We start from the raw sequence: 26173 nt of genomic DNA, 5'->3' as shown, positions 1-26173 counted from the left end.
AGACCACCAGTAGCGGAATCAGGTGCGAGCGGGGAGTAGCGACTTCAGGGCAGGAACGGGCGACTTGATCGGGCGGGGGCTGGTGGAACGGGCGACTGGATCAGGGCGGGCGGGCGGGCGCTGGCTTCGAGTGGGAGCAGCGTCGATTCGAGCGGGAGCAGCTTCGAGCGGGAGCAGCGTCGATCCGATCGGGAGATCGGGGCTTCTAGAGCAGGAGCAGCTTCGAGCGGGAGTAAGACGAGCTGGACTCGATTGATCAGATCGAGAGACTCCGGGAGATCGAGGCTGGCGCCTTCGATCGGGGAGGAGAGACGGATCAATAGCACGAGTTGCAGCGTGCAAAAAATTGACCTAGCTCTAATACCATGTTAGGAATAAGCAACTTGTATTCCCATGAGGCCATAGGCCAATATATATACATGTACAGGTGTGGAACATATGCAGGAAACCCCTTATATAACGGTACATGACTTATATTATAAGTCTAACACGCGTGATTTCTGGAAGGGGATTCGTGAGGGAATCGCTGATTTGGATTTTCGGGAGGCATACAAGCAGCCTCGAGCATATGCCCCATGCCAGATGAAGAGGAGGATGGTGGAGGGAAGGACTAGCGCTGGTGGTGGTCGTATGGCAGGGGCGATTGGTGGAGGGAGGAAAAGAGTAGGGCGACCGTTGCCTTCTCTCGCACCCGCTTTCTCGCCCGCGCCACCATGCCGTCAGGAGGACTCCGACAGTGACGATTACAGTGAAGCAGCAGTGGAAGACGAACACAACAGAGACGCACAAGCAGAAGACCAACAGGCCAGTGACAAGTCTTCTCTATGCCTTACAAGTTCCACCTGCACTGGCTTTTAGTGCAGGTGACATCGCTAGCTTCTACCATACCTTGGATCGTTGAAAGTTTTAGTGCTCTCAACATGTTCGATGAAATAACAATGATGTAGTGCTTTTCAGGTCAGTCGCCAAAAGGGGACATCGACAAGCACGTACGTCGCCAGACGCGTCTCTCTCCACCTGCAGGATGATTTCCGTGGCACGGCCCTCCTCAGGTCTGAGCACTACTAAGCAATAAGCATAACCTTTGCACAATCCTCTTTATGTCAGTTTTGTAAACACCTTGGGCGAACTGTATATCTATCACCGAGGATCTCAGGACTCCCATTAGTTAGAACTTAGAAATGATGCTCTAATACTACACTTGACACATAAATAAGGAGCTGGCATATTAAAATGGTTACTCTTTGGAACTTTGGTCAGTATTTAGCAGTGTTCAATATCGAAGAGATTACTATTTAGCTTTAGAGTATGAGGGCATGTGTTGTTCATTATCTCTTTTTACCCCCTGTCGGCGGTACTGAGTGGCTTAGAACTGATGCAAGACGAACATCAGTCGACTTAGACTTTGATCGCAAGTCACTTGAGTGGTGTCATTAAAACAACCTTGAGCAAGATTGGAGCTGATGGGTATTTGAGATTGTTGCTTTTTTATGGGACTGAAGCCAAATGAATCTCTCGCCTTGTCAAGCAAAAGATTAGTGATCTCATGCAAGATCTCAAGCAAAAGATTAGTGATCTCAAGCAAAAACAAACAACTGCGAGCACTCAGATTCTTCATTTACGAAATTTTTAGCCAATTCGACCATGTCAAATGCAGTTTTGTGTGGAAGGGAGCTGGTATATTTGTAATTGATGTGTATGATGGCACGTCTTCTGAATGCAAGGTTTGTCTCGATAGGAGATCCTCCAGCTTCAGTGTGAGTTGAGTTATAGCATTGCTTAATAATTGCTTGAATTTGACCTTCCATTTGATTTTTAAAACTTAAGCCTCCTCATGTAGGTGTTGAAGTCTGACGGATTGGAGAATCAGATGGTAGTCGCTGGGGAGGTGAGGAACTCCCATGCTTGCAGTGATGCACTTGGTGGGCATTCCTTGCATTTTTCCTGTAGAATCACACGGTACATGTATTTAATTATAGCAAAGTCACCATGTCTTTATCATGCCAGTATGCCAATGTGCCCAGAAATTAGATAACAAAGGGAAGTTAGCAAGTCACCAGCTTTGAAAGCATACCAAATATTTCAGTTTTTAGGCCACTGCTCAATTTTGAAGAGCTACTACTTTGAACTAGATATGTGAGCTTTTTGTAAACTATAGGATATCATAGTCTGCTAAGTGGAAGAAAAACTCTTTGATGTTGAGCATATCATGTAGTATTTAAATCATTATTTTTTTACACATGTGATGCAAAAATTATTCTTTTCAAAAAATGGTGAATCTATAGGATTGATATGAACTCAGAATACAAATTTTGGGACTATTAACATTGAAAGAGAATGAATGTGAAGACAATATGTGTGCTGGTGTCCTGGGATTCATTAGTTGTATCAAGAAAACCAAAGTAAAACAGGTACTCAGGTTTTTTTAATTCTACATTTTCCAGATATAGCAAAGGTTGTACCACAGAAAGTATCGTGTGTGGCTGACACAAACTCCAAATGTGGCACCTCTTGTCAAAAGTTCACTGTATGAACGAGGATCATATATTTGCTTTGATCTCAACCTTTGGATGCAGTTAGAAGGTTTCATCATAACAAAAATTGTTAGTTTTTGTAAATTAACCTCACCATTTTGATGATTGTAGGACATCATTCTTCTCCAATATGAAACTATAGAGAAGGGACCTGACGTACATTTGTGTAACACAGTTCAGTAAACACGTCTGGAAACTTAATTTCTTTTTCGAGATTGATTTACTTGGTGGTGCTATTGCCCATTTCCTCTTATCAAGACATGTGTGATGTTCCAAAAAAGGAGCTTATGTGTTGTCGGGCAGCCTTGATGGTAGTTTTATACATGTAGCTGAGGAAAGTATGCTTGAAGCGCGTCCTGTTAAAAAATGGGATGGGGACCTGTGCTGGTTTTGAGTCATACTTATTGGGATAGGCCCTTGCGATTTTTTCTCTCCATTGGCATGGCCTTGGTCGGGTTGTGATAAGGAGAATGAGATAGCGATGATGTGGTGCTTCACTGCTAGCTGAATTTTGCCATTACTGGTGCTAGCTGAACTTCGTGGTAGCTAAATTTTGCTATCGCTGCTGCTAGCTGAGTTTTGCATAGACATAATGCTCATCTAGACATGTTTTTCCAGTAGAAGTGAGAAATATATGCAGGTTTTTATGCCAAAAGCTTTTAACTTTTTTCCTCATAGTGTAAGTGATAGAGGCGAAGGTGTCTCGATCTTTCGATGAGATGATAACTATCGATTTGGTGGAGATGACTTTGACGATCCGACTACAAACGTGCACGACGTTGCGCCTTAGCAATCGCTAAACCAATCTCCCGAGGTTACTGACGGTGTTGGAAGCATGATCAGCCTGACCACGAAGGTCTATTCCTGCACGCAATCGAAGAACAAGCAAGAATATGATAATGCAATCTGAATATTGTGAATATATATGAAGTATTGATAATGGTGGGGATCCGTAAGCGGTCTTGGTCTGGTCGTTGGACACAAACGAAGTACACGAAGTTGCAATGGCTAACTTTTAACTAAACAAATCCCAAGGAAAAAGCTACTAGATGGATGTACTTATATAGGAGCAAGGGGTGGCGGCCAAGGAGGTGGGAGGACGTCCCAAGGCATCCTAAAACTAACCCTAGGTCGTACAAGGCTCATGGGCCCAAGTGGAGGTGATGCAACACATTTGGGCTTGTAGTTTGACTCGGATTCTGCTGCAACGTCAGATTGTTTCATCCATAACTCAACGCTCCGGACGAATTTGAAGGTGAATCCAATTGGGTTGGAAAGCGCACGAAATCTAGTTTCCAACAAAAAAAGAATCACCCAATTCGGAGTCCGTATGAAAAAGTTGTTGCCGTTTTGGGTCAGGTATGTCTGTGCAGTCCGAATCTGAATCCAGAACATGAGAGACTTGGACTCTATCTTCTCTTGGCCCAAAAGTGACTTTTTGAACAGAACCTAAACTTCTCCTTTTCCCTTATCTTCATATGTGGATTGTACAAATGTCCCATACACCTGCAATTAGACAAAACACAAAAGTGTGTGAAGTATTTTTGTTCTAGATAACATAAATAGATTATTGAATAGTTTGCATTAGAAATCACCTGACAAATATGCATGTATGCAATATTTTTGGTCGTATCCAAGGTAGTCATGTCCTCATCATCCTCCCCTTTTTAAAAACAAAGCCGTCCTCGGTGTTGCTTAATCTGAAATGTGGCTAACAAAAGAGACAAGGTGTACATGTTGTATATGTATATGTCATCCATTTTAACTTCCCTTGATTTTTGCACATATGACACATGTATACATGAGTAACTTTCATAGTTCATAAAATGTAAAGCCAAAAAATTATCACAAGAAGTAGAAGGCATGAAAATATTGCAACTCAGTTTGCACATATAAGTGAAGCTCTTATTCATTTCAAAAGATCGGTAATGTTCATCATTAAACCATCCCAACTTTGGTGAATAAACATTACTTGCATCAAATTAAATGCTACAACATGCTTAAATAAGCAAACATGCAATAAGTCATTGAACACAGAATCATCACCAAGATTGGAGGTCATATCAAAATGATTAAACATTGGTTCTTTTGCATTAACAGTTAATTCAATGGGTGCACTCAAAATTGTTGATATTTTAGTTGTTTGATCACATGACGCATTCATGATAGTAACAAGATTCTCTAAAATAGGTGGTGTGCTCAAATCAATAGGTAACTCAATACATGACGCATTCAAGTTAACTAGGCATGCATCATTCTCATGTGAAGTTATATCATCAATACCTTTATTGTTACCTTGTCGCAAAGATGTAGCTGATGTAGGTACGGACGTTGACAATGTACCATACTCTTGAGATGATGCCGCGCTCACAATCCGAGGTGCAACGGTGGAGGAACCAACCGGCGGTGGTGAGCATGAACTGGAATAGTAGTTGTTGTAGTCACCTAATGCATCCTCCTGTATCTGTCTCTCAAAGGTACAAGCACGGACATACATACCAGTAATGCAACAAGGAATATACTGAAATCTTGCCTGAATATCATGGTTCAAACCACCAAAAAATCTATTCATTGTATCATTCTCAGATTCTTCTATGTCACAATGATGCATATAAGATTTGAACTCTTGGTAGTAAGCATGAACAGTGTTGTTGCCTTGTTTAAATTGTTCAAATTTGCGAAGCAATTCACGACGATAGTAAGGACAGAAAAAATGTTGTCTCATTATAGCTTTCAAAACTTTCCAAGTTGTGGGTTGGTTATCAATGTTTTTCTTATAATGTACACTCCACCAAACAGAAGCAAAACCAGTAAATGCTCTAGTGGCTGCTCGCACTCGCTCAAGTTCAGAAAAGTCATGGTGACTAAAAACTTGTTCTACTTCAAGATCCCAAGCTAGATAAGTTGTAGGATTAAATCTACCCTCAAATGACGGTAAAAAGATAACCTGACCATGTGCTTGTGTGTGTTGTCCCAACTCTCGTGATGGTGAAGATGTGTTCGTCGTCCAAAAGAACTTCTATCTTCGGAACCTGTCATGATTAGTAGAAATAAGAAACAAAATTCAAGAATAATGTTCCTATGGACTACTAGGGTGTGGTGGTAAAGCGCTCACAGTAAAGCAAATATCAATATCTTACAAGTTCTTACCAAGCAGCAGGTGGTGACAGGCAACCAGCGGTGTCAAATAACTCTGAAGATTGTGTAAAGCGATTGCCAGGGGAACGTATGTATACACGGTGTAGAAATATGTGGAGCTGGGTTGGCTATATATGGTAGCAAAAGATTAGCAATAATCAATTCAAAGATGCAATGTTGAATAAACGTTCAACGACGGTACTGTGTTGGTCCTAGGCTAGACCGGACTAGAGACGCGAGCCTAGAACACTAATGAGGTCACGACATAGCACAACTAGCATCAATGAAGGATACTTAGTAGCTCGGACAGCAAGATATAAGTGAAAATCACAACGGCGGTAAAGATAGTGATGAAAAACAACTGCCAAGCAGGATATACAACAACTCTCTTTCTCCAACTTTCCTCTGGAAAAGTTTGAGCCAATTTTCTGATTACTTTTTTTCAAGAATGGTATTGACTCATGCTTTCAAACACAAAAGGAATCACTCAATTCCGAGTTGATATGAGGAGTCAAAAAATTCTAAAACTGGCATGAAAAACTGGAATAAGTTGTGTTCGTAAACTTCGAAGGGCAAAAAGACATATTTAGAAGCCGATTTTGAGGTGCCAAATATTAAACTAGCTTCTGCAACTATTTAGATGCGGCTCATCGCTAGCTTTTATTTGAGTACTCGCGGAGCCAAATCGGACTTCGTATGAGGAAGTGATGCATGTTTTACTGAACAGTGCACAAAACAAAATTCAACTATGAGATTGAGTCTAGATAGATCTGAATTTTGTTTTTTTCTCTCTTTTTTTCCTCACACTTTTTTTCTTTTTCTTTCTCTCTTTTTTTCTCTAACTTTTTTTCTTTTTCTCTCTCTTTTTTTCTCTGTCTTTTTTTCTCTCCCTCTTTCCAAGACAAACTAAATAAGATGCAGATTGGATCAAGCGAAGATGTGAACGACCTCAACTATGACTGTGACAATGAACTATGGGTAGCACGTGGTGGAAATTGCTGGATGGTGTGGTGGACAGTGGAAGGGATAACGATGCAACGGCGATGTGACTAATGTGAACAGAACTCGAAACTCTAAACGAACTAGACACTAAGACCAGCAACTCGACACGACGATGCAACCGATAATTCAATAATGCAAACAATGAAAAGAAAATTGCAAAGGCTCAGACTGGCTTGGACAAAAGGAAGAATAGATCTAACTTTTTTGTGGCTTTTTCTTGGACAATAGGTAAGAAAATAAATCTAATTTAGGGGAAACTGAAAATTCTCACCGAGCAACCTGAAAACTGATACCACTTGATAGAGGCGAAGGTGTCCCGATCTTTCGATGAGATGATAACTATCGATTTGGTGGAGACGACTTTGACGATCCGACTACAAACGTGCATGACGTTGCGCCTTAGCAAGCGCTAAACCAATCTCCCGAGGTTACTGACGATGCTGGAAGCACGATCAGCCTGACCATGAAGGTCTATTCCTGGACACAATCGAAGAACAAGCAAGAATATGATAATGCAATCTGAATATTGCGAATATATATGAAGCATTGATAATGGTGGGGATCCGTAAGCGGTCATGGTCTGGTCGTTGGACACAAACGAAGTACACGAAGTTGCAATGGCTAACTTTTAACTAAACAAATCCCAAGGAAAAAGCTACTAGATGGATCTACTTATATAGGAGCAAGGGGTGGCGGCCAAGGAGGTGGGAGGACGTCCCAAGGCAGCCTAAAACTAACCCTAGGTCGTACAAGGCTCATGGGCCCAAGTGGAGGTGATGCAACACATTTGGGCTCGTAGTTTGACTCGGATTCTGCTGCAACGTTAGATTGTTTCATCCATAACTCAACGCTCCGGACGAATTTGAAGGTGAATCCAATTGGGTTGGAAAGAGCACGAAATCTAGTTTCCAACAAAAAAAGAATCACCCAATTCAGAGTCCGTATGAAAAAAGTTGTTGCCGTTTTGGGTCAGGTATGTCTGTGCAGTCCGAATCTGAATCCAGAACGTGAGAGACTTGGACTCTATCTTCTCTTGGCCCAAAAGTGATGTGAGAGGACTTTTTGAACAGAACCTAAACTTCTCCTTTTCCCTTATCTTCATATGTGGGTTGTACAAATGTCCCATACATCTGCAATTAGACAAAACACAAAAGTGTGTGAAGTATTTTTGTTCTGGATAACATAAATAGATTATTGAATAGTTTGCGTTAGAAATCACCTGACAAATATGCATGTATGCAATATTTTTGGTCGTATCCAAGTTAGTCATGTACTCATCAGTAAGTAAACTGATGATGCATGCCATGGCTAAGGATTTGGTTCCAATAGAAGCAACACATATTCATCTTGCCTACTATCCCATCAGTGGATGTCAGTCTCATTTTTCTGATCCTACACTTGAGCTAAGAATTCATTGCCTTTTTTTGAACAGGCTGCAGTAACCAGTTTGTCACTACTTCAATGGATATAATGGAGCATATCGTCATTGCGTATGCAAAAGCATGTTTCAAAATTTAAATTACCATGGCGCATTTAATTCTTTTGGAGTACTAAACAATCATGCAGCTCTTTACAGATTTTAAAATTCATGGTAGGACCACAGGAGTATACTACTTTGTTGGGGGGAGATAATTTGTTGAACGGATAGCATTGATGCTTTGCAAAGTTTTGCAGAGAACAAGCTATATGTGGTTTTCTTCCAATTGCAGCAAGCTTCGAGCAAGCAAAACTATACTCTGTAAATAATCTTCTTGAACCAGAGTTCTTTATTTTCTTTGTATTTTCACCTTTCCTTGTACTGCATTTCAATGTACTGAACACTCTCCTTAATCAATGGAAGCAACACCTGATTGCCTTCATATAAAAAACACAATGTGAACACATACAAGGCGATGTATAGCAGGAACAGAAAAAAAATACTACATGAAGGTGAGTGCAAGTGTATGATTTTCTGGAATTATTTTCTTGGCAGAAGTTACTATATTCTAATATACATCATAAATAATTAGGGAATTCAAAAAAGGTCCAGAAATTTAAAAAATGAGAGTTTTGAAATAAAATGTTTAATAAATCAAAAAATGTTTGTTGAATCAAAAAAACTGTGATTTTGTAAAGAAAATGTTTGCTTATTCAAAAATGTTCCAAATTTTGAAAACAAATGTTCATAAAATTTTAAAAAGATTGCGTATTAAAAATTGTAATGAAATTGAACAGAATTTTGCCAATTCAAAAAATGTTTATGAATGGAAAAATGTCCTTAAAATACAAAAACTGTTTGTGGCTTACAAAGTACTTTATTCATTCATTAAATGTTCGTTGATTCCAAAATGATCATGCATTTTAGAAAATGTTCGTGGATTTCAGAAATTGTTCCACCAATTTCCAAAATAATGTTCGTCGATTCTAGAAATGTTCATCGATTCAAGAAAATTGTTTAAAAAATGTTGAATCTTTTTAAAAAAGTCTTAAAATAGTATAAAATGTTCATGAATCAAATAATGTTCTTGATTTTATAAAATGATCGAAAATTTGTAAAAGTGTTGACAAATTTGAAAATTGTTTATGATTTCAAATATGTCCATGAGTTTAAAAAATGTCATGATTTCTCGAAATTGAGAGTGATAGTGTATCTCGCTGATGTAGCAAAATGTGGTCACAGCCATTGTAGATTATAATTTTTTTTCTCCCGTTGCAATGCACGGTTCCTAGCCAAGTGTCAAATGTGAGTTTTTCCCCTCTCGCTAGGGTTTTCTCCTCCCGGAGGCGCTCTGATGCCACCGTCGAGATCTTGTCTTCCCTCCTCCGATCTACCCTCGTCTGACGATTCGGGCTGACTAAGGGGTGATCCCTGCATCACTTCCTGGCCTTGATCGTCGGCTTGGTTTCGAGACGAGAGCTAGGGTTCGCTTCAGCGCCTGATCTGTTCTTTTCGGTCTAGAGTTCAAGGTTTCGTCTGCGGCGATGGGAGCGAACGCCCATGAGGCGTTGGGCTCGGGTTCCGCGACAGAGATAGAAAAGATGATGGCTGAGTTAGGTCTCAGAGAGGAGGATCTCGATGATGTTGTTTTCGATGAGAAAGCGGCGCCACCAGAGGCTACCAGGTGGATGGTTGTGGCTAGGGTTCACATAGATAAACCATACAGCCAATATTGGTTCTTCAGGAACATGAGGTCAGCCTGGGACCTCGCGCATGATGTAAAGTTCCGTCCCCTCGATGATAATCTCTACACGATGCAATTCTTCTGCTTGGGAGATTGGGAACGGGTCATGCAGGAGGGGCCATGGAATTTCAGAGGAAACGCAGTGGTCATTGAGCCTTATGATGGAATCACTAAGCCAACGGAGGTGAATCTAGACCATCTCAACATATGGATTCAGATCCATGACGTCCTAGATTTGTATGCTCATCTAGTGGGACCTCTTGCAGCTAAAGTGGGAGAGGTTTTGTTTACGGAAACAATGACTCAGGACTTTGCGGGTAACTTCTACCGCGTCTGGGTTAGGATCAATGTCAACAAGCCTCTCAAGAATGCGGTTTCCATGATCCGTGATGGTAAATAACATATCTATCGTGTGAAGTATGAGAGCCTTCCGGACTGGTGTGCTGTATGTGGCCATCTAGGGCATGTCTTCAAGGAGCATGGTGACGGGATTCATCCTCCATCATCCCTATACTTCAAGGATCTGAGGGCAACATGGAATATGCGAGTTGGTGCTGGCCCTGGAGCTGGCTAGGGCAAGGGGCGACAAGGAGGCCGTCGTGGTGGCCGGGGAGGACGCGGTATGGACCCTATGAGCATGGGACAGAAACACTCAGAGCAAGAATCAGATGGTGACATGGATGCGGTGATGAAAGAAGCAGATGGGAACAGGAAGCGCATGCCAGATGACCTGGGTGTGATCAGCCAAAAGACAGCCCCGCCTGCGGCCAACAGTGCCCTAGCCTTGCCACTGACGATGGTGCCGGCAAGTCCCTCTCCAAGCAGGAGCAGAAAAGGCTCCGAGCAAACCAAGATAAGAACAACTTGAAGAAGAGTGGTGCCCCGGAAAAAACAAACGACACAAAATCGGCGACCTCCCGTGAGGAGGATCGCCAGGCGCAATGAATTTCCTATGCTGGAATTGTCGTGGTGTGGGCAAAGCCGTGACAATTCAGGAGCTTTGTGATCTAGCGAAGCAATTTGCCCCGACCGTGTTGTGCGTAGTTGAGACACAAATTTCAAAAGCACGGGTCGAAAGTCTTGGTGACACACTAGGTTTTTCTCATGCTTATGCTGTTGGTAGCACCAGCCGTAGCGTTGGTCTTGGCCTTTTTTGGAATGATGGAATAAATATCAATGTTTTTGGTTATTCGGAGTACCACATAGATGCCACAGTTAGCTCCCCTAACAGCGCAGACTGGCGCCTCACCTGCGTTTATGGGGAAGCCCAAGTCGGAGAGCGATATAAAACTTGGGATATGCTAAAATCTTTAGTCTCGGTTAACCCATTGCCCTGGCTATGTTTAGGAGATTTCAATGAGGTCTTACATGCCCATGAACATGTCGGATCAGGACAGAGGCGTGCTTCACAGATAGCTGGCTTTCGAGATGCGATGGATGTCTGCGCTCTTGATGACTTGGGCTACCAAGGTCGTCCATGGACCTTTGAGAAGAAAACAGCAGGCGGCACATATTGCAGAGTGCGTCTAGACCGTGCTGTGGTGAACAGTGATTGGGTTGATATGTTCCCTCATGCCACTTTATTCCATTAAAATGCAGCTACCTCGGACCATTGCCCCATCCAGTTGCAGTTAGAACCCCGTCCGACAGCTAACAAAGGAGATAAAATCTTCAGATACGAGTTGTACTGGGAGAGACATGCCGAATACAAAGCGGCCCTGGACAGTCTTTGGGCGCAGGAGCAGGGAGCGAACACTGTTGCCGATATGAATAAAAAACTCACAAACCTGTCTATCTCTCTAACCCAATGGAGTGGGGCAACGATCGGGAAGGTGTCAAGGGAGATTAAAAAACTCAAGAAAGCACTTGCAGTTTTCCAGAATGACCCCCAGAGAACTGCGCCGTCACATGCAGAGGTTAAAACGGTGGATCGGCTCGTCGAGCTCTATCATATGGAAGAGATCCTGCTTCGACAAAGATCCCGGGTGGACTGGCTTACGGACGGAGATAAAAACACGAAATACTTCCAACGACGAGCTAGCATGCGGCGTAGGAAGAACCAGATTAAAAACCTCCAACGGGATGATGGATCGACGATGCAAGATGTGTCAGAGATGGCCAACCTTGCGAACTCCTTTTACAAAAATCTCTTTACTTCCGAAGGGACGTCGGGCATGGATGAGGTTTTGGCGGCTGTTCCGACCAAGGTGACAAGTGAGATGAATGAAAACTTACTCACACCGTACACGACAGAAGAGGTTAAGATGGCCTTGTTCCAAATGTATCCTACGAAGGCACCTGGACCCGACGGATATCCGGCTCACTTCTTCCAAAGGCATTGGGCCTTATGTGGTACTGAGGTAACAGAGGTGGTTCTTCGCATTCTTCATGGTGAGGAGAGCCCGGAAGTAATCAATGAAACTATCTTGGTTCTAATCCCGAAGGTAAAAGATCCAACCCAGCTCACGCAATTTCGACCCATAAGTCTCTGTAACGTCCTTTACAAGATTGCTTCAAAGGTTTTGTCCAATAGACTAAAAATCATCCTGCCTGATATTATCTCCGAGGAGCAATCTGCTTTTGTGCCAGGAAGGCTGATTACAGACAATATCATCACGGCGTATGAATGCTTGCACTTCATGAAAAGGAACAAGGCGCAAAGAAACCGTTTCTGTGCAGTTAAGTTGGACATGATGAAAGCTTATGATAGGGTTGAGTGGAACTATTTGGAGGCCATTATGCTAAAGATGGGCTTTGCTCCCACGTGGGTAGCTCTGATCATGAGAATGGTGAGTTCCGTTAAATTCTCAGTTTTATTCAATGGCACAAAACTCGAAGAATTTTTGCCGTCTAGAGGGATCCGACAGGGGGACCCAATTTCTCCTTACCTATTCTTGCTTACAGTGGAGGGCCTTTCGTGCCTCTTAAAAACTACAAATGAGTCATCGCACCTCAATGGTATTCAAGTTGCTCCATCGGCTCTGCCGGTAAGCCACTTGCTTTTCGCAGATGATAGCCTGTTGTTTGTTAAGGCCAGTGTTGATGGAGCAAACGAGTTGTCCTCCTTGTTAGACTCTTACTGTAATGCCTCGGGTCAGAGAGTCAACCTTTCAAAATCATCGGTTTTTTTCAGCAAAGGGTGTCCAAACAGTCTCAGAGCTGAAGTGAAACAGGCACTCAACATAACCAATGAGTCTCTTTCAGAAAGATACTTGGGAATGCCATCGGATGTGGGAAACAGCAAAAATGGTGCCTTTAAGTTTTTGAAGGACAGAGTGTGGAACAAAGTAAAGGGTTGGCTGGAAAAAATTATATCTCTGGGAGGGAAAGAAGTTCTAATCAAGTCAGTGGCACAGGCTGTTCCGGTATACTCAATGTCATGCTTCAAACTTCCTCGCGGGCTCTGGGAGCACTTGAACTCTCTCATAAGGAAATTTTGGTGGGGCAGCAAGGATGGCAAGAGGAAGCCACATTGGGTTTCTTGGAGTACCATGACAAGGCCTAAGCAGTGTGGGGGCCTTGGTTTTCGCGATATTGAACTTTTTAACCTTGTTCTTCTAGCGAGACAGGCGTGGCGTATTCTGACAGACCCAAACACCCTAAGTGCAAGAATCCTAAAGGCCAAGTATTTCCCCACGGGAGAATTCCTCCATGCCGAACTTGGCTCTTCCCCATCTCAAGTGTGGAGAGCTATTCTTGATGGAAGAGATAATATGTCACAAGGTCTCATACGCCGGGTTGGTGATGGGCAGTCTACGGAGATATGGCATCACAACTGGCTCCCGCGCCCTCATAACATGAGACCGATCACGAGCAGGGTTGCTAATCCAACGCAGCTTGTTAGTGAACTGATAATGTCGGATGCTTCCTGGGACCGAGAGGTTGTGACTCAAGTCTTTTTACCGACTGATGCCACGGCTATGTTCTCAATTCCTCTATGCACTAAGCAGATTGATGACTTCTGGTCTTGGGCTCATGAGAGGAACAGGGTTTTTTCAGTTCGATCGGCATATCGCATGCTTGTTACCACGAAACACAGCCGAGAAGCTTGGCTAGAGGGGCGAGCGAATTCCTCCAACTCTGAAGGTGAACAGAAGTCCTGGTCCAAGCTATGGAAGGTCGAAGTGCCTTCAAAGATCAAAATCTTTCTCTGGAGACTAGCTCAACAGTCGATCCCGACGGCGGATGTGCTACACCACCGAAACATGGCGACCGTGGACAGTTGCGGGCTATGTGGTGCAACAGATTCCTGGCAACACTCTCTCATACACTGCCACGTTGCTCGTTCGTTCTGGGCTTTGCAAGCGCCTGAGATTTTTGAGGTTTTAACCGAAACAACCGAACCAGATGCAAAACGGTGGATCTTCTCTCTACTGGACACGCTTCCCTCGGCGGAGTTCACTCAAGTACTTGTTACTCTGTGGGCTATTTGGTTCTCCCGACGCCAAGCATTACATGAGCACATCTTTCAGAGCCCGATGTCAACACATCAATTCATCTTGAAGTTTATTCGGGATCTCAATGACTGCAAGGTAGCTAAGGTGAAACACACTCCAGTTACTAGTTCTGGAGGGAGGCAGCCTAGGTGGATAAGGCCACCGGAAAATTTTGCTAAAATCAGGGTCGACGGGGATGTCAACAGAGCAAATGAAGAGGGCTCTTTCAGTGCAGTTTGCAGGGGCGGAGATGGCAATTACTTGGGCTCATCAGCGATCAGATGCGCCGGCCTCACCGATCCAGCAACACTTGAGGCGCTAGCTTGCCGGGAGGCTCTTGCACTCGCCCAAGATCTTTCATTATCCCATGTTATTGTTGCATCGGATTGTAAGGGTGTGGTGCAGGATATAAAACTTGGCATTGGTGGGATGTATGCACCTATCGTGAAGGAGATCAGAGAGACAATGGAGATTTTCCAACAGTGCACCGTCATCTTTAAAGGACGGGCTACAAATCTAGAGGCACATAGTCTTGCTAAGCATGCTTTTGGTCTGGACCCGGGGCGCCATGTGTGGCTCATGAACCCCCCAGATCTAAATTGTATCCCCATGAACATTATCCAATAAAGTGAAGTGTGTTTAGACTAAAAAAAACTAGTTACTCCCTCCGTAAACTAATATAAAAGCGTTTAGGATACTAAAGTAGCGATCTAAATGCTCTTATATTAGTTTACAAAGGGAGTATTATTGAAGAGTGTTTGATACACCAAAAGAAAAACAAAGTAACTATCGAAATATCAAAACAAGCTTAAAAACACAAGCCTGGTGGGACTCGAACCCACAATCGTCTGATTAGAAGTCAGACGCCTTATCCATTAGGCCACAGGCGCTGTTTTGTCTGCGCCAAACCCACGCCTCTCCTTCTTTAGTCTTCTGCGTTGCGTCTTCTTGGGTTCCGCCGTTCTCTTGTCGCTATATCTAAGACAAGACATAGCCTTCCCCGTCGTCTCCCATCTCATCACATCGCCGTCGCCGGAGCGAGGTGCGGAAGAGGTCATCTGCGCGCGGGATGGAGGCAGCGGCGAACAAGCGCAGCGGCATCGGGTTCGGCGCCACGGCGGCCGCGGAGGAGGAGAAGGGCCGCAAGAGGGGCCACGGATCCACCGCGCTGTTCGTGGCGGTGGACTACGCCTTCCTGCTCGCCTTCGCTGGGTTCCTCTCCTACCTCGTCGTCTCCCAGATCCTCCCTTCCGCCATCTAGATCGGTCGCCCGTCGTCGTTTGCTTCTGGATGCGATGCGTGTGAAATCCCGAGATCTTGGCTCGGGGTATAGTCACCTCCTCCTTGTCTCGTTTGATGCAATGGATTCCGCGTCTGTAACAATCAAAATATGAGACGACAAGTAGCTCGGATGCTGTTCCTTTGCGATTTTGCATGACGAATTGTAATGCCCCAGTCTTGCCGTGTTCTAGAACAATAAAATGCTTCAGTGTTCCTTTGTTCATGGCTTGAACTCCTGACTGGATGGTGTCCATTATATACTATCAGATTGATTGTTCATGTTTATGTTATTTATATGTTGAAGATGGATAATATTTCCAGGAACAAGAAGCTCAGGTGAATCTGAAGCGTCCCTTCTTCAGATGAGACCACAAGGCTTCATGCTTTCCGCCTTGGCTTCTTTCAAAATCGTGTAATTTTTCAGGCAAAGCAACGAGTTTTGGATAATATTTCCAGGAACAAGAAGCTCAGGTGAATCTGAAGCGTCCCTTCTTCAGATGAGACCACAAGGCTTCATGCTTTCTGCCTTGGCTTCTTTCAAAATCATGTAATTTTTCAGGCAAAGCAACGAGTTAATTTCGACCAAGATTGACCTTTTCCATTTCCTTCCCAAGAGGAGGAGACCAAAAGAACCTTGTTACAACATTTCACATCAATAGTCGCATATCATCTGACTAGAGATGAGAAACTCTCCATGGGGCTACCAGCTAACAGCTACAGTGGTGATCTGATCAGTTAGCGCATTCATAGCATTCTCCTGGATAACCAGATATTCACAGCAATGTTTTGCAGTTGAAGTTTACGGCAGTAGCCGGACAGCTGCGATGGATGGGATCTTCTCTTTGAGCTTCTGTGCTATAGCAACTCGGACGGCCGCCACACCTGCTGCAGGGCCCTTGAGTTGGACTTTCACGAAGAATTTGTTGATCGCGACAAACCTGAGATTACCGCCTCCTGCACCGGTGAGGTATGGCCTGATCTCATCGAGTACCTGCCATTGGGTGAAAGGAAGGAATTTTCAAAGATGTACCTTTATTTGCTCTATGGAAAGGGCCAATAAAAGTTACTCCCTCTGTTCCATAATATAAGAGCGTTTTTGACACTAGTGTAGTGTAGTGTCAAAAACGCTCTTATATTATGGGACAGAGGGAGTAGATAGATCATCTCAAGGTGTAGGACAGTGTGCAACAAGGAGACAATGTATAATGTCTAACAATTACTTGCACTATTATATTTATTCGTAATTGTAGATGTTGATAATTTTTAATATAAATTTAGTCAAAGTTTACAAAGTTTTGACTTAAGAGAAACCTAATACGCGGAGAAAAAGAAACGGAGGGAGTACATGTTCTGCATTCTGTATTGGAATGTCATTCTAAGGAAGAATGGACGACAAACCAACCACATGGAACAGTCATCACTGTGCCACAAAATTTAACGGACAAATCACAGATCCTCTTATCAAAAGAAGATGGACGGCGATACTGTCCATGGCACGAAGGTTGTTGCTCCAGGTATATAGTCCCCACACCCCAGAATGGTATGTGAAATTAAAGACAACACAGGATATGCTGTTGCATAAAAAGAACTGGAACACTAGCATTCTATTTGAAGACAACAACCTAGTTTTATTTAAGAAACGTTTTCGCAAACTGACTCTGCAAGACCCTCTAGTGAATCTTTATTTGCATTTCATGTAGTATGAGATAGGTTAATGCTTGACAAATACCCGGTGTAACTTTTGCACTGCATCGAATTGTATGTTGTCTGCACAATTAGAATTTTTATTATTCTACATGGCACCATTGACAAGTAACAGTACCTTCTCAACATTCTCTTCGTTCAGCTTAAGCCCAGCGTCCTTGTCCGTGATAGCTTCAACTGCAGCAATCTCTGGTATTTCATCCATCAAACGCCGCTGAATGCCCATCCTCATGGTCATCACCGAGCTCGGGCACGCCCCGCATGCTCCTTGCAGCTTGAGCCTCACCACATTCCCGTCGATCTCATGCAAGGCAACGTTGCCTCCGTCTGCCATGAGATACGGCCGGACTTGATCCAGAACAAGCTCCACATTTTCAGCGGTTAATGGCGAATCGACCACCGGATTCGGGTCGGCAATGGGTCGAACAACTGCAGCAACAAAACGTGATAGATGAAACTTAGAAATCCACCTCTAGTAAGGACCAGCATACCCAACTGTCACTATAGTTGATCTGCGGCAAGGACGGAAGTCTCACCTTCCAGCGGCTGGCGAATGGACACGGCGACAGAAGTTGCCGCGGCAGAGGGCGTTCTCCTCCCACGCAAGCGCGACGAGACCCCAACCTTGACACGAACAGCTCCTCGTTAGACAACATGAAGCGGATAAGCAAGAAGAGACGGAGAAACAAGAGGCCTTACCTTGAAGGAGGAGGAGGAGGAGGTAGACGGCGAGGTGGTCGGCGCCCATGTCAACGCCGCTACCGCCGCCTGCATCTCCGGTGCCCGACTGGAGGCAACCGGTCCTGGAGATGCCGCCGCTGTTGGCGAGGCGTGGGTGGCGGGTGGTATTTGTGTGCCCGCATTCCTGCTCCAGCGCTCGTTTCTTTTGCTAAATTTTGTGTGGTTTTAGTTCAACCAAACCAACCGATGGCCATGCACATATGCTACGTGCTGGCATCTGCAAACCCTTTAAACAGACACGCACGGATGCCGGCCATCCAACGTTGTATGCATACATTGCAAATTCGATTTAAGTAAACCAGATGAATTTTATGCAAACCGATGATTTTCATCTTAATCGGGACCAAAATCATTACATTTTCGACATATGCTAAATTTTGTGCGGTAACCCAAAGCAAAGCTGATGGATTTCGTGGGGAGTAACCTCTGCAATATGTCCCATTCTGCAAACTAGGTCAGGTGGGGAGTAACCTCTGCAATATTTGCTCATTATTGGAGTATCTTTGTGTTAGTCAAATACAAAGATTTCTGTTGAGTGAATATGACCGCAAATATATTGGTAAAATACTTGAGCTACAAATATACCTTGAATTTTCAAATAGTAACTATTTATAAGTTGATGATACTGATAATTTTGTCTTTTGATGTCCACGTACATGAAACATACGTCATAAGGTTCGTCCATTTTTTTCTTTTTATTATGCATTTTGTGGCATAGAACGGATAGATGGCCAAGACCTTGAAAGCTCACTACACAGTAAACAAAATGATGCAGAGCACCCCATGGACACGTCATCATCACCCAAGGCACCAAGTGGACCAATGACAAGGGCTCGTGCAAAATCTATCGAAACCGAGGTGAACTCCCTCCTTGCTCAACTCCCTTTCGAATCACATGAGACATGGCTACTGCCTCAAGTGAAAACACTTTGCATACTCAGGTGCCAAGGAACCAGCCATGGAGAAGCTAAGGAGCAAGCCCAAGCGATGGAGGAAGAAGAATGTGAAGACGGAGAGCAAACAACACAAGTCAGCACTGATAGAGGCAAAGGTATCCCGATGTTTCGATGAGAGGTAGCTATCGCTTTTGGTGGAAGTCAACTTTGACGGTCCGACTATAAACGTGCAAAGACGGCGCGCCTTAGCAATCGCTAAACCAACTCCAATAGGTTATTGACCACGCCGAAGCATGATCAACCTGACCACAAGGATCTATTTTCTGCACGCAAATGAAGAATAAGCAAAAAACTGTGATTGCAATCTGGGATATTGCGAATATAAGAGGAAAGCTTTATTGATCAAAGTGGGGTTCTGAAACGCCTTGGCCTGGTCGTTGGACACAAACGAAGTACGCGCGTTGCACTATGGTGAACTTTAATCTAAACAAAACTCAAGTCTAAATGATGCCTTAAAGGTTGTATTTATAGGGGGGAAGAGAGGGGATTTTGTCCCCCCCCCTTCCCAAGGTGGGTTACACTATGGTGAACTTTAATCTAAACAAAAGCCAAGTCTAAATGATGCCTTAAAGGTTGTATTTATAGGGGGGAAGAGAGGGGATTTTGCCCCCCCCCCTTCCCAAGGTGGGACTAAAACACCTTCGGGTTGTTTCCCCTATAATATGGACTCTAAAAACAGCCTACGGGAAGGTAATTCAAAATACATGGGTCTAGGCCAAAATAAGGTGGCGTAGCACCTATAATAAGCTATGAACGAAATTTATGAAAGGTCATCTTGTATATTTCATCCGTGCTTGTATGTCATCATGGTGGCTTCAAAGTGCTGAAATCTCCACTAAAAACTCCGTTCTTGTTCCCTTCGCGCGTGCCTTCAACTCCACGCTTGATCCTACTCTAATGTTCATCCTTCTTATCCATGCTAGGCCCTTCATTCATAAGCGAAACAAATATATCCAATTTAGGCAGCATCATATTCTCATGAACATTAGAATCATTACCAAAAAACAAAAGTACCTCGTAATTTAATTAGCATGCGCGAGCTCTAGTAATTTGTCTAATATATGTAGCAGCAGGGGATGTGGGTGTTGTGGTAGTGATGTCCTCATCAAGCACCTACCCGGATGATCCGGACGACACCTGGACGATCTGGCCCTCCTCACGAACAATCCGACTATAGCACCTGAAGACATCAGCAGCCTCTCCACGAAGCCGGATCATCTGGGACTCTACCCGGATCATTCGGGCGAAGCCCGGACGTCCAGACAAGGTCCCGAACGTCCAGCTCGGCAATAGCCATGGCGGCCTGGCCGGATCATTCAGACATTGCCCAGATCATCTGGCATTGCCTGCGCGCATGACTCGGGCCAAGGCCCATCCCCTCCCTCACTTAGACTATAAATATCCGTCTCCTACCTCTGTTTTAGGGTTAGCAAAGCATATGTTATGATCTAGAGAGAGCTTTGATCATCTACCTCTTCCCTTGGAGATCAAGACCTCTTAGGCCTTGTTCGGTTGCGTGTGGATCCGAGGGGATTGAAGGGGTTTTGGGGGATTCAAACCTCTTATAAGTCAGAATATGTTCCAGTCCTTGCCAATCCCCTCCAATCCTCTTTGGGGGGGGGGGGGTTAACCGAACAAGCCCTTAGGAGAATATCCCCAAGTGGATATCAAGACCTCCTCCCCTAAGAATTAGAGAAGACTATTATCAAGACCTCAATTCCTCTTAGGATTAGGAAAAACTACCCTTTGCTATTTCCTCTTGTTGCATTTGGATCTTGAATCATGTATGTGTATATGGATTTAGTGGATGTGAGACCTGGATCTTGTCATGTGAGTGTTTTCCTCTTGTGTTTACGCTTGATTTTCCCTCCTCCCCCTCCAAGTGTGAAGAACATCACCACCTAGGGTTTCCTACAACACAAAATGAAGGTGTAAGCCACTTATTTGTGAAGTGTAAAGCCATCACTCAACTATGGTAAACCTGGATGGTGAGAGGCGGGCCATATATTTTAACCCCCCCCCCCCCCGCCCACCCCACGTAGGACGGGAATCGATCTAGTCTAGGGCGTAGAATCTGTTTTAATACTACGTTGGCATGGTCTTGAACATGAGGTCTCTTGGCTCTGATATCATATTGAATTTAGCTTCAACCAATTATTTTAAAAGTATAAACTAATGAAGAGAGGCATGCAAGTGCAAGAAACTCAACACGCCATATAGGTCAGAGGAGGTGGTTGGTGTACTATGAACCCTCACTGGAGGTACCTAAGATGGACAACAAGAATGACGTGAGCGGGGAGTTGATTTCTCAAGTGAGATGCATGGCCGAGGACTGAGGGAGTACCAGAACGTATCCAAACTAAGGTGAGAGCCAAAGAAGAACAACTCTAGGAGGCACCAACTCAAGGCATGCTAAAGATCATTGTACACTAGTTTGGAGGCTGGGGATTGATTGTGTGGGGATCATAGCGTTGGTCACAACGTAAAGAGTTAATTGCACGGAAGTACCACAATTGGGGCATCACATGTAGATTGGTACCACGATTGCTAATTTTTGCGTGTCAGTACCAACATTGGTCCAGGTTTTTGCAAAAAAGGCTAAAAGGTTGTTTTATACGTATTAACGGTATATCCGATAGCTCAGGCCCACCCGTCAGGTGCCACGCTGGCCAATCGACGCGTGCCCGCGCGCTGACTAGGACGAGCCGCTCTCCAACCCGGTCCGGTCGCACCGGTTCGTCCCCCACCGCACCATTCCCCTCCCCTCCTCCTCCTCGACTCGTTCCTTCCGTCGCCTCCGCGCGCATCTCGACTGTCGGCCGCCGCACCGCCCCGCCGATGCCATGGTTTTGGAGGACGAAAGCAGTGACGACCAGTCTAGCCTCCCGTACATGCAGCCTTCTTCCTCCATCGACGGGCTCAACCAGGTCAGTACAGTGAGTTTATGGTTAGGGTTTCAGATTTGGGATTTCTTGATTTGGTTGATTTAGGTAGGTTTTGATTTGTCCATTGTCTTTGTGCGAGCTTTTGCAGGTCCCTTTCAGCCTTGAAGATCCAGATTACAAGGGGCTTGAGTTGGATGTGATGTCCCCATGTGAGAAGCACAGCATGGCATCTGAGAGGCTTGTTGCCTTTGAAGGAACAGACACAGGCTGGAGGTTTTTAGCATGTGCACAGCCGGTATGGATTGTAGGCATAGTGATTTTTTTCTTAGTTTGTCAGTGCCATATTGAACTCTGCTTGCTGTGAACATTTTGGTTCATAAAGGTACTAGAGTAGCTTATTTAGGTCAAGCATGAGTATATTTTGCTGGAGTACAATGGCATAGTAATTTTGGTTCATAGTGGTACTAGAGTAGCTTATTTAGGTCAATCATGAGTATATTTTGCTTGCTGGAGTACTCTGCTTGCTGTGAACATTTTTTAACTGACCATATGTTTAAAAATGGTTGAACACTCCTTGATATGAACACTAGAGTAACTAACCTAGTCAGTCAGCTACTCAAGTGGCTGCTCCTCTTGTTAAATGTAGTGGTCTGATGCTAAATTTAGATATCCTTGTTGGCAATTGCAGTGGTCTTGTGTAATTACTTGATGTACGAACTCTGTTGGTGTTGTTGTTTTTGCAGGAAGGTAGCAATTGTGGCTTTGTTGAATGGGTTGATCACCAATGGCCCCCAACAATGCAGAATGCATTGTTGAAGCTATGGGCAATGGTTGAAGATGCCAAAAGTGCTAGGGTGAATGACAATCTTGAAAGTTCTTTCACTATCCACCATCTGACAGAAGAGAAGAACAAGCTAGAGGCCAACTATGACAAGCTAGTCCATGATGTGCATGAGCTTATGAATTTCCAGGAGGAAAGGGTGATTGATTTCAGATATCTGCAGTCTAACATTACATATCAGCAGGATGTAAGAAAAGAACTCATTGACCATATGAAGGCACAGATGGCAACTGAGATGGCAAAGAAAGATGCAGAGACCCAGAAACTTACTCAGAAGTATGAGCTGCTGGTCAACCTGACAAGAGCTCAAGCAACAGTCATTCAGAACTTGAAGTTGAAAAAAATGAAAGAGAAGCAAGTGCTTACTGAAGCTAAGATGAATTTGGAGCTGAAGAATGCAAAGATAACAAAATGTCGGGAGAAGCTCACCCAAGAGAAGCTAGAGTTGAAGCTTTAGGTTGCTGATCTGCTTAAGGGAAAGGAAAAGCATATTCAAGAGAAGTGGCAGCTAGAGTTTCAGAATGCTGAGCTCATGATGAGAAATGAAAAGTTGAAGGAGAAGTTCTAGGGGATTCAGGCTATCTTGGAGAAGTGAAGAAGATGAAAATGAGATTAGTGGCATTGCTGACCTTTTGGGAATGATGGTTGTGTAATGACCTAGCATCTAGGAACTAACGTTGTGTACGGTATGCTTGTACTAAATGTGAACTATGGCTGTGTATGTATGTAGTAGTTATGCTATTCATCCTTTTGTGAGAAAAGGATGAACTATGCATTTGAAGTTGAACTCCTGTATGTATTGTGAACAATGGATGTGTATGTAGTAGTTATGCTATTCATCCTTTTGTGAGAAAAGGATGAACTATGCATTTGAAGTTGAACTTATCTATGTATTGTGAACTAATGTGTGATATGATTGGTAGAAATGGATCAGTTTCTTATATTGTAGTGCCATGTCTGGAAAAAAATATGATTGCTAGAAGGATATGTTTATGGATATCCTGATTATGTAGATGGATATGTTGATGATGATACATTATGACAATGTTGCAGCAAACCACTCATGTCATACAAAATAAAAGAGGATCAAGACCGACTCAATCTCATTGCATCAGAAGATAACTTCACTGATACATTACATATTAAGCAAGAGCATACAAAAGACAACTTGGCTTAAACTAGAGCAACTAAACCAGACGGTACATTGCATTTAAATTGGCTGCAACTAAACCAACTAACTAACTTAAGATCTTGCCTGCAACTAAGCCAATCACAAATATAGTGAAAAGAAACAACACATTGTGAAACTGTGACGCCCCCGATTCAATCGTACACTAATCATACACACAAACGTGTACGATCAAGATCAGGGACTCACGGGAAGATATCACAACACAACTCTACAAATAAAATAAGTCATACAAGCATCATATTACAAGCCAGGGGCCTCGAAGGCTCGAATACAAGAGCTCGATCATAGACGAGTCAGCGGAAGCAACAATATCTGAGTACAGACATAAGTTAAACAAATTTGCCTTAAGAGGGCTAGCACAAACTGGGATACAGATCGAAAGAGGCGCAGGCCTCCTGCCTGGGATCCTCCTAACTACTCCTGGTCGTCGTCAGCGGGCATCACGTAGTAGTAGGCACCTCCGGTGTAGTAGGAGTCGTCGTTGAAGGTGGCTTCTGGCTCCTGGGCTCCAACATCTGGTTGCGACAACCAGGTAGAAGGGATAGGGGGAAAAGAGGGAGAGAGCAACCGTGAGTACTCATCCAAAGTACTCGCAAGCAAGGAACTATACTACATATGTATGCATTGGTATCAAATGGAATAAGGGTTTCATATGTGGACTGAACTGCAGAAAGCCGGAATAAGGGGGGGTAACTAATCCTGTCGAAGACTACGCTTCTGGCAGCCTCCGTCTTGCAGCATGTAGAAGGGAGTAGACTGAAGTCCTCCAAGTATCATCGCATAACAATAGTCCTACCCGGCGATCCCCTCCTCGTAACCCTGAGAGAGAGCGACCACCGGTTGTATCTGTCAGAGCACGGTAGAGGTGCTGACGAGTGGTGTACAACTCGTGGCGAAGAGCTCGGTTAGCTCGATCCAGCCCATCAGCATGCAGAACCAGGTTCTGATGGTAGAAGGGCTCTCGGGTGACAGTGGAGTAGGCAGCAGTGTAGTATCCCTCCGCACCAACATCGGATGCGATAGCAATGTGCCTGAAGGGGGAGGTATCCAACTCCTGATACTCTCCACGGAGACGTGTCAGAGCAGCATAAGCAGCATCGTGGACCGCCATATCGATAGTCACTCCAACACCATGAGCAGTGTGCAGCACGGTAGTGGAGTCATACTCCCGAGAGTAGAGGTGGACGATGGCACGGTACTGCTCCTGGTTGAAGTCCTGATACTCCTCATAGACGGTGTACTCAGGGTGCCAGCGATAACCCAGATAGGTCATCATCTCAACCAACACAGCAGGTGATCCTGAGGCACCAATGGCCGTCGTGTGGCGCACGACCTGCCCCGTGGGTTCCATCTGAAAACAAAGATGTTTTCACAGGAGTCAAATGACAATGTGGATAATGTTCAAGTACTACTCTAAAGAATAACTAGGGCTTATCCAACTTTGGGGTGAGCGTGGTCACGGGAACCTAGTGTTAGAGTTAGTAAAATCGTTTAACCCGAGTAAAAGAGGGTTCAGAGTCCCAGAGTAAGGATCGAGGAGTAAAAGATCCTAATACCACCCAGATGGCGACGTGGGCCCGTAAGGCACAACGTCATGTTAGTAAAAGGGTTTTGTAATGTCTAGACTCGACTTCGGCCAAGGAGTGTGGAAGGGGGGTTCCTTCAGGCAGTCGGCTCTGATACCAACTTGTGACGCCCCCGATTCAATCGTACACTAATCATACACACAAACGTGTACGATCAAGATCAGGGACTCACGGGAAGATATCACAACACAACTCTACAAATAAAATAAGTCATACAAGCATCATATTACAAGCCAGGGGCCTCGAAGGCTCGAATACAAGAGCTCGATCATAGACGAGTCAGCGGAAGCAACAATATCTGAGTACAGACATAAGTTAAACAAATTTGCCTTAAGAGGGCTAGCACAAACTGGGATACAGATCGAAAGAGGCGCAGGCCTCCTGCCTGGGATCCTCCTAACTACTCCTGGTCGTCGTCAGCGGGCATCACGTAGTTAGTAGGCACCTCCGGTGTAGTAGGAGTCGTCGTTGAAGGTGGCTTCTGGCTCCTGGGCTCCAACATCTGGTTGCGACAACCAGGTAGAAGGGATAGGGGGAAAAGAGGGAGAAAGCAACCGTGAGTACTCATCCAAAGTACTCGCAAGCAAGGAACTATACTACATATGTATGCATTGGTATCAAATGGAATAAGGGTTTCATATGTGGACTGAACTGCAGAAAGCCAGAATAAGGGGGGGTAACTAATCCTGTCGAAGACTACGCTTCTGGCAGCCTCC

The 26173-nt window shown here is 44.3% G+C and overlaps 2 protein-coding genes, 1 non-coding gene and 1 pseudogene across 4 annotated transcripts; 2 read left to right on the top strand and 2 right to left on the bottom strand.

Moving 5' to 3' along the window:
* The first annotated feature begins 582 nt into the window (after positions 1-582).
* On the top strand, positions 583-2176 carry LOC125533022 (annotated as a pseudogene).
* Positions 2177-15086: 12910 nt separating this feature from the next.
* On the bottom strand, positions 15087-15161 carry TRNAR-UCU. The gene has a single exon. It is a non-coding gene; the product is annotated as a tRNA-Arg (tRNA).
* A 45-nt stretch (positions 15162-15206) lies between these two features.
* Positions 15207-15775, top strand: LOC125524586. Its single transcript, XM_048689626.1, has one exon. The coding sequence runs from the start codon at positions 15341-15343 to the stop codon at positions 15530-15532; it is 192 nt and encodes a 63-aa protein (XP_048545583.1). The 5' UTR covers positions 15207-15340; the 3' UTR covers positions 15533-15775.
* A 349-nt stretch (positions 15776-16124) lies between these two features.
* Positions 16125-18176, bottom strand: LOC125524574 (nifU-like protein 2, chloroplastic). Of its 2 annotated transcripts, none has more exons than XM_048689617.1 (4): positions 17964-18176; positions 17793-17885; positions 17375-17685; positions 16125-16543 (listed from the first exon to the last, which is right to left on the bottom strand). In XM_048689617.1, exons 1-4 carry the CDS (start codon positions 18028-18030, stop codon positions 16352-16354), a joined length of 663 nt encoding a protein of 220 aa, XP_048545574.1. In that variant the 5' UTR covers positions 18031-18176; the 3' UTR covers positions 16125-16351. The 2 variants fall into 2 exon arrangements, with proteins under 2 accessions (XP_048545574.1, XP_048545568.1); XM_048689611.1 differs by having other exon boundaries at positions 17793-17880; positions 17956-18166.
* Between the last annotated feature and the right edge of the window lie 7997 nt (positions 18177-26173).

The sequence above is a fragment of the Triticum urartu genome, chromosome 1 (genome assembly GCF_003073215.2).
Source record: "Triticum urartu cultivar G1812 chromosome 1, Tu2.1, whole genome shotgun sequence".
NCBI classification, from domain to species: domain Eukaryota; kingdom Viridiplantae; phylum Streptophyta; class Magnoliopsida; order Poales; family Poaceae; genus Triticum; species Triticum urartu.
Note: the sequence above shows the minus strand (reverse complement) of the source record. Positions and strands in the feature narration are given on the sequence as shown.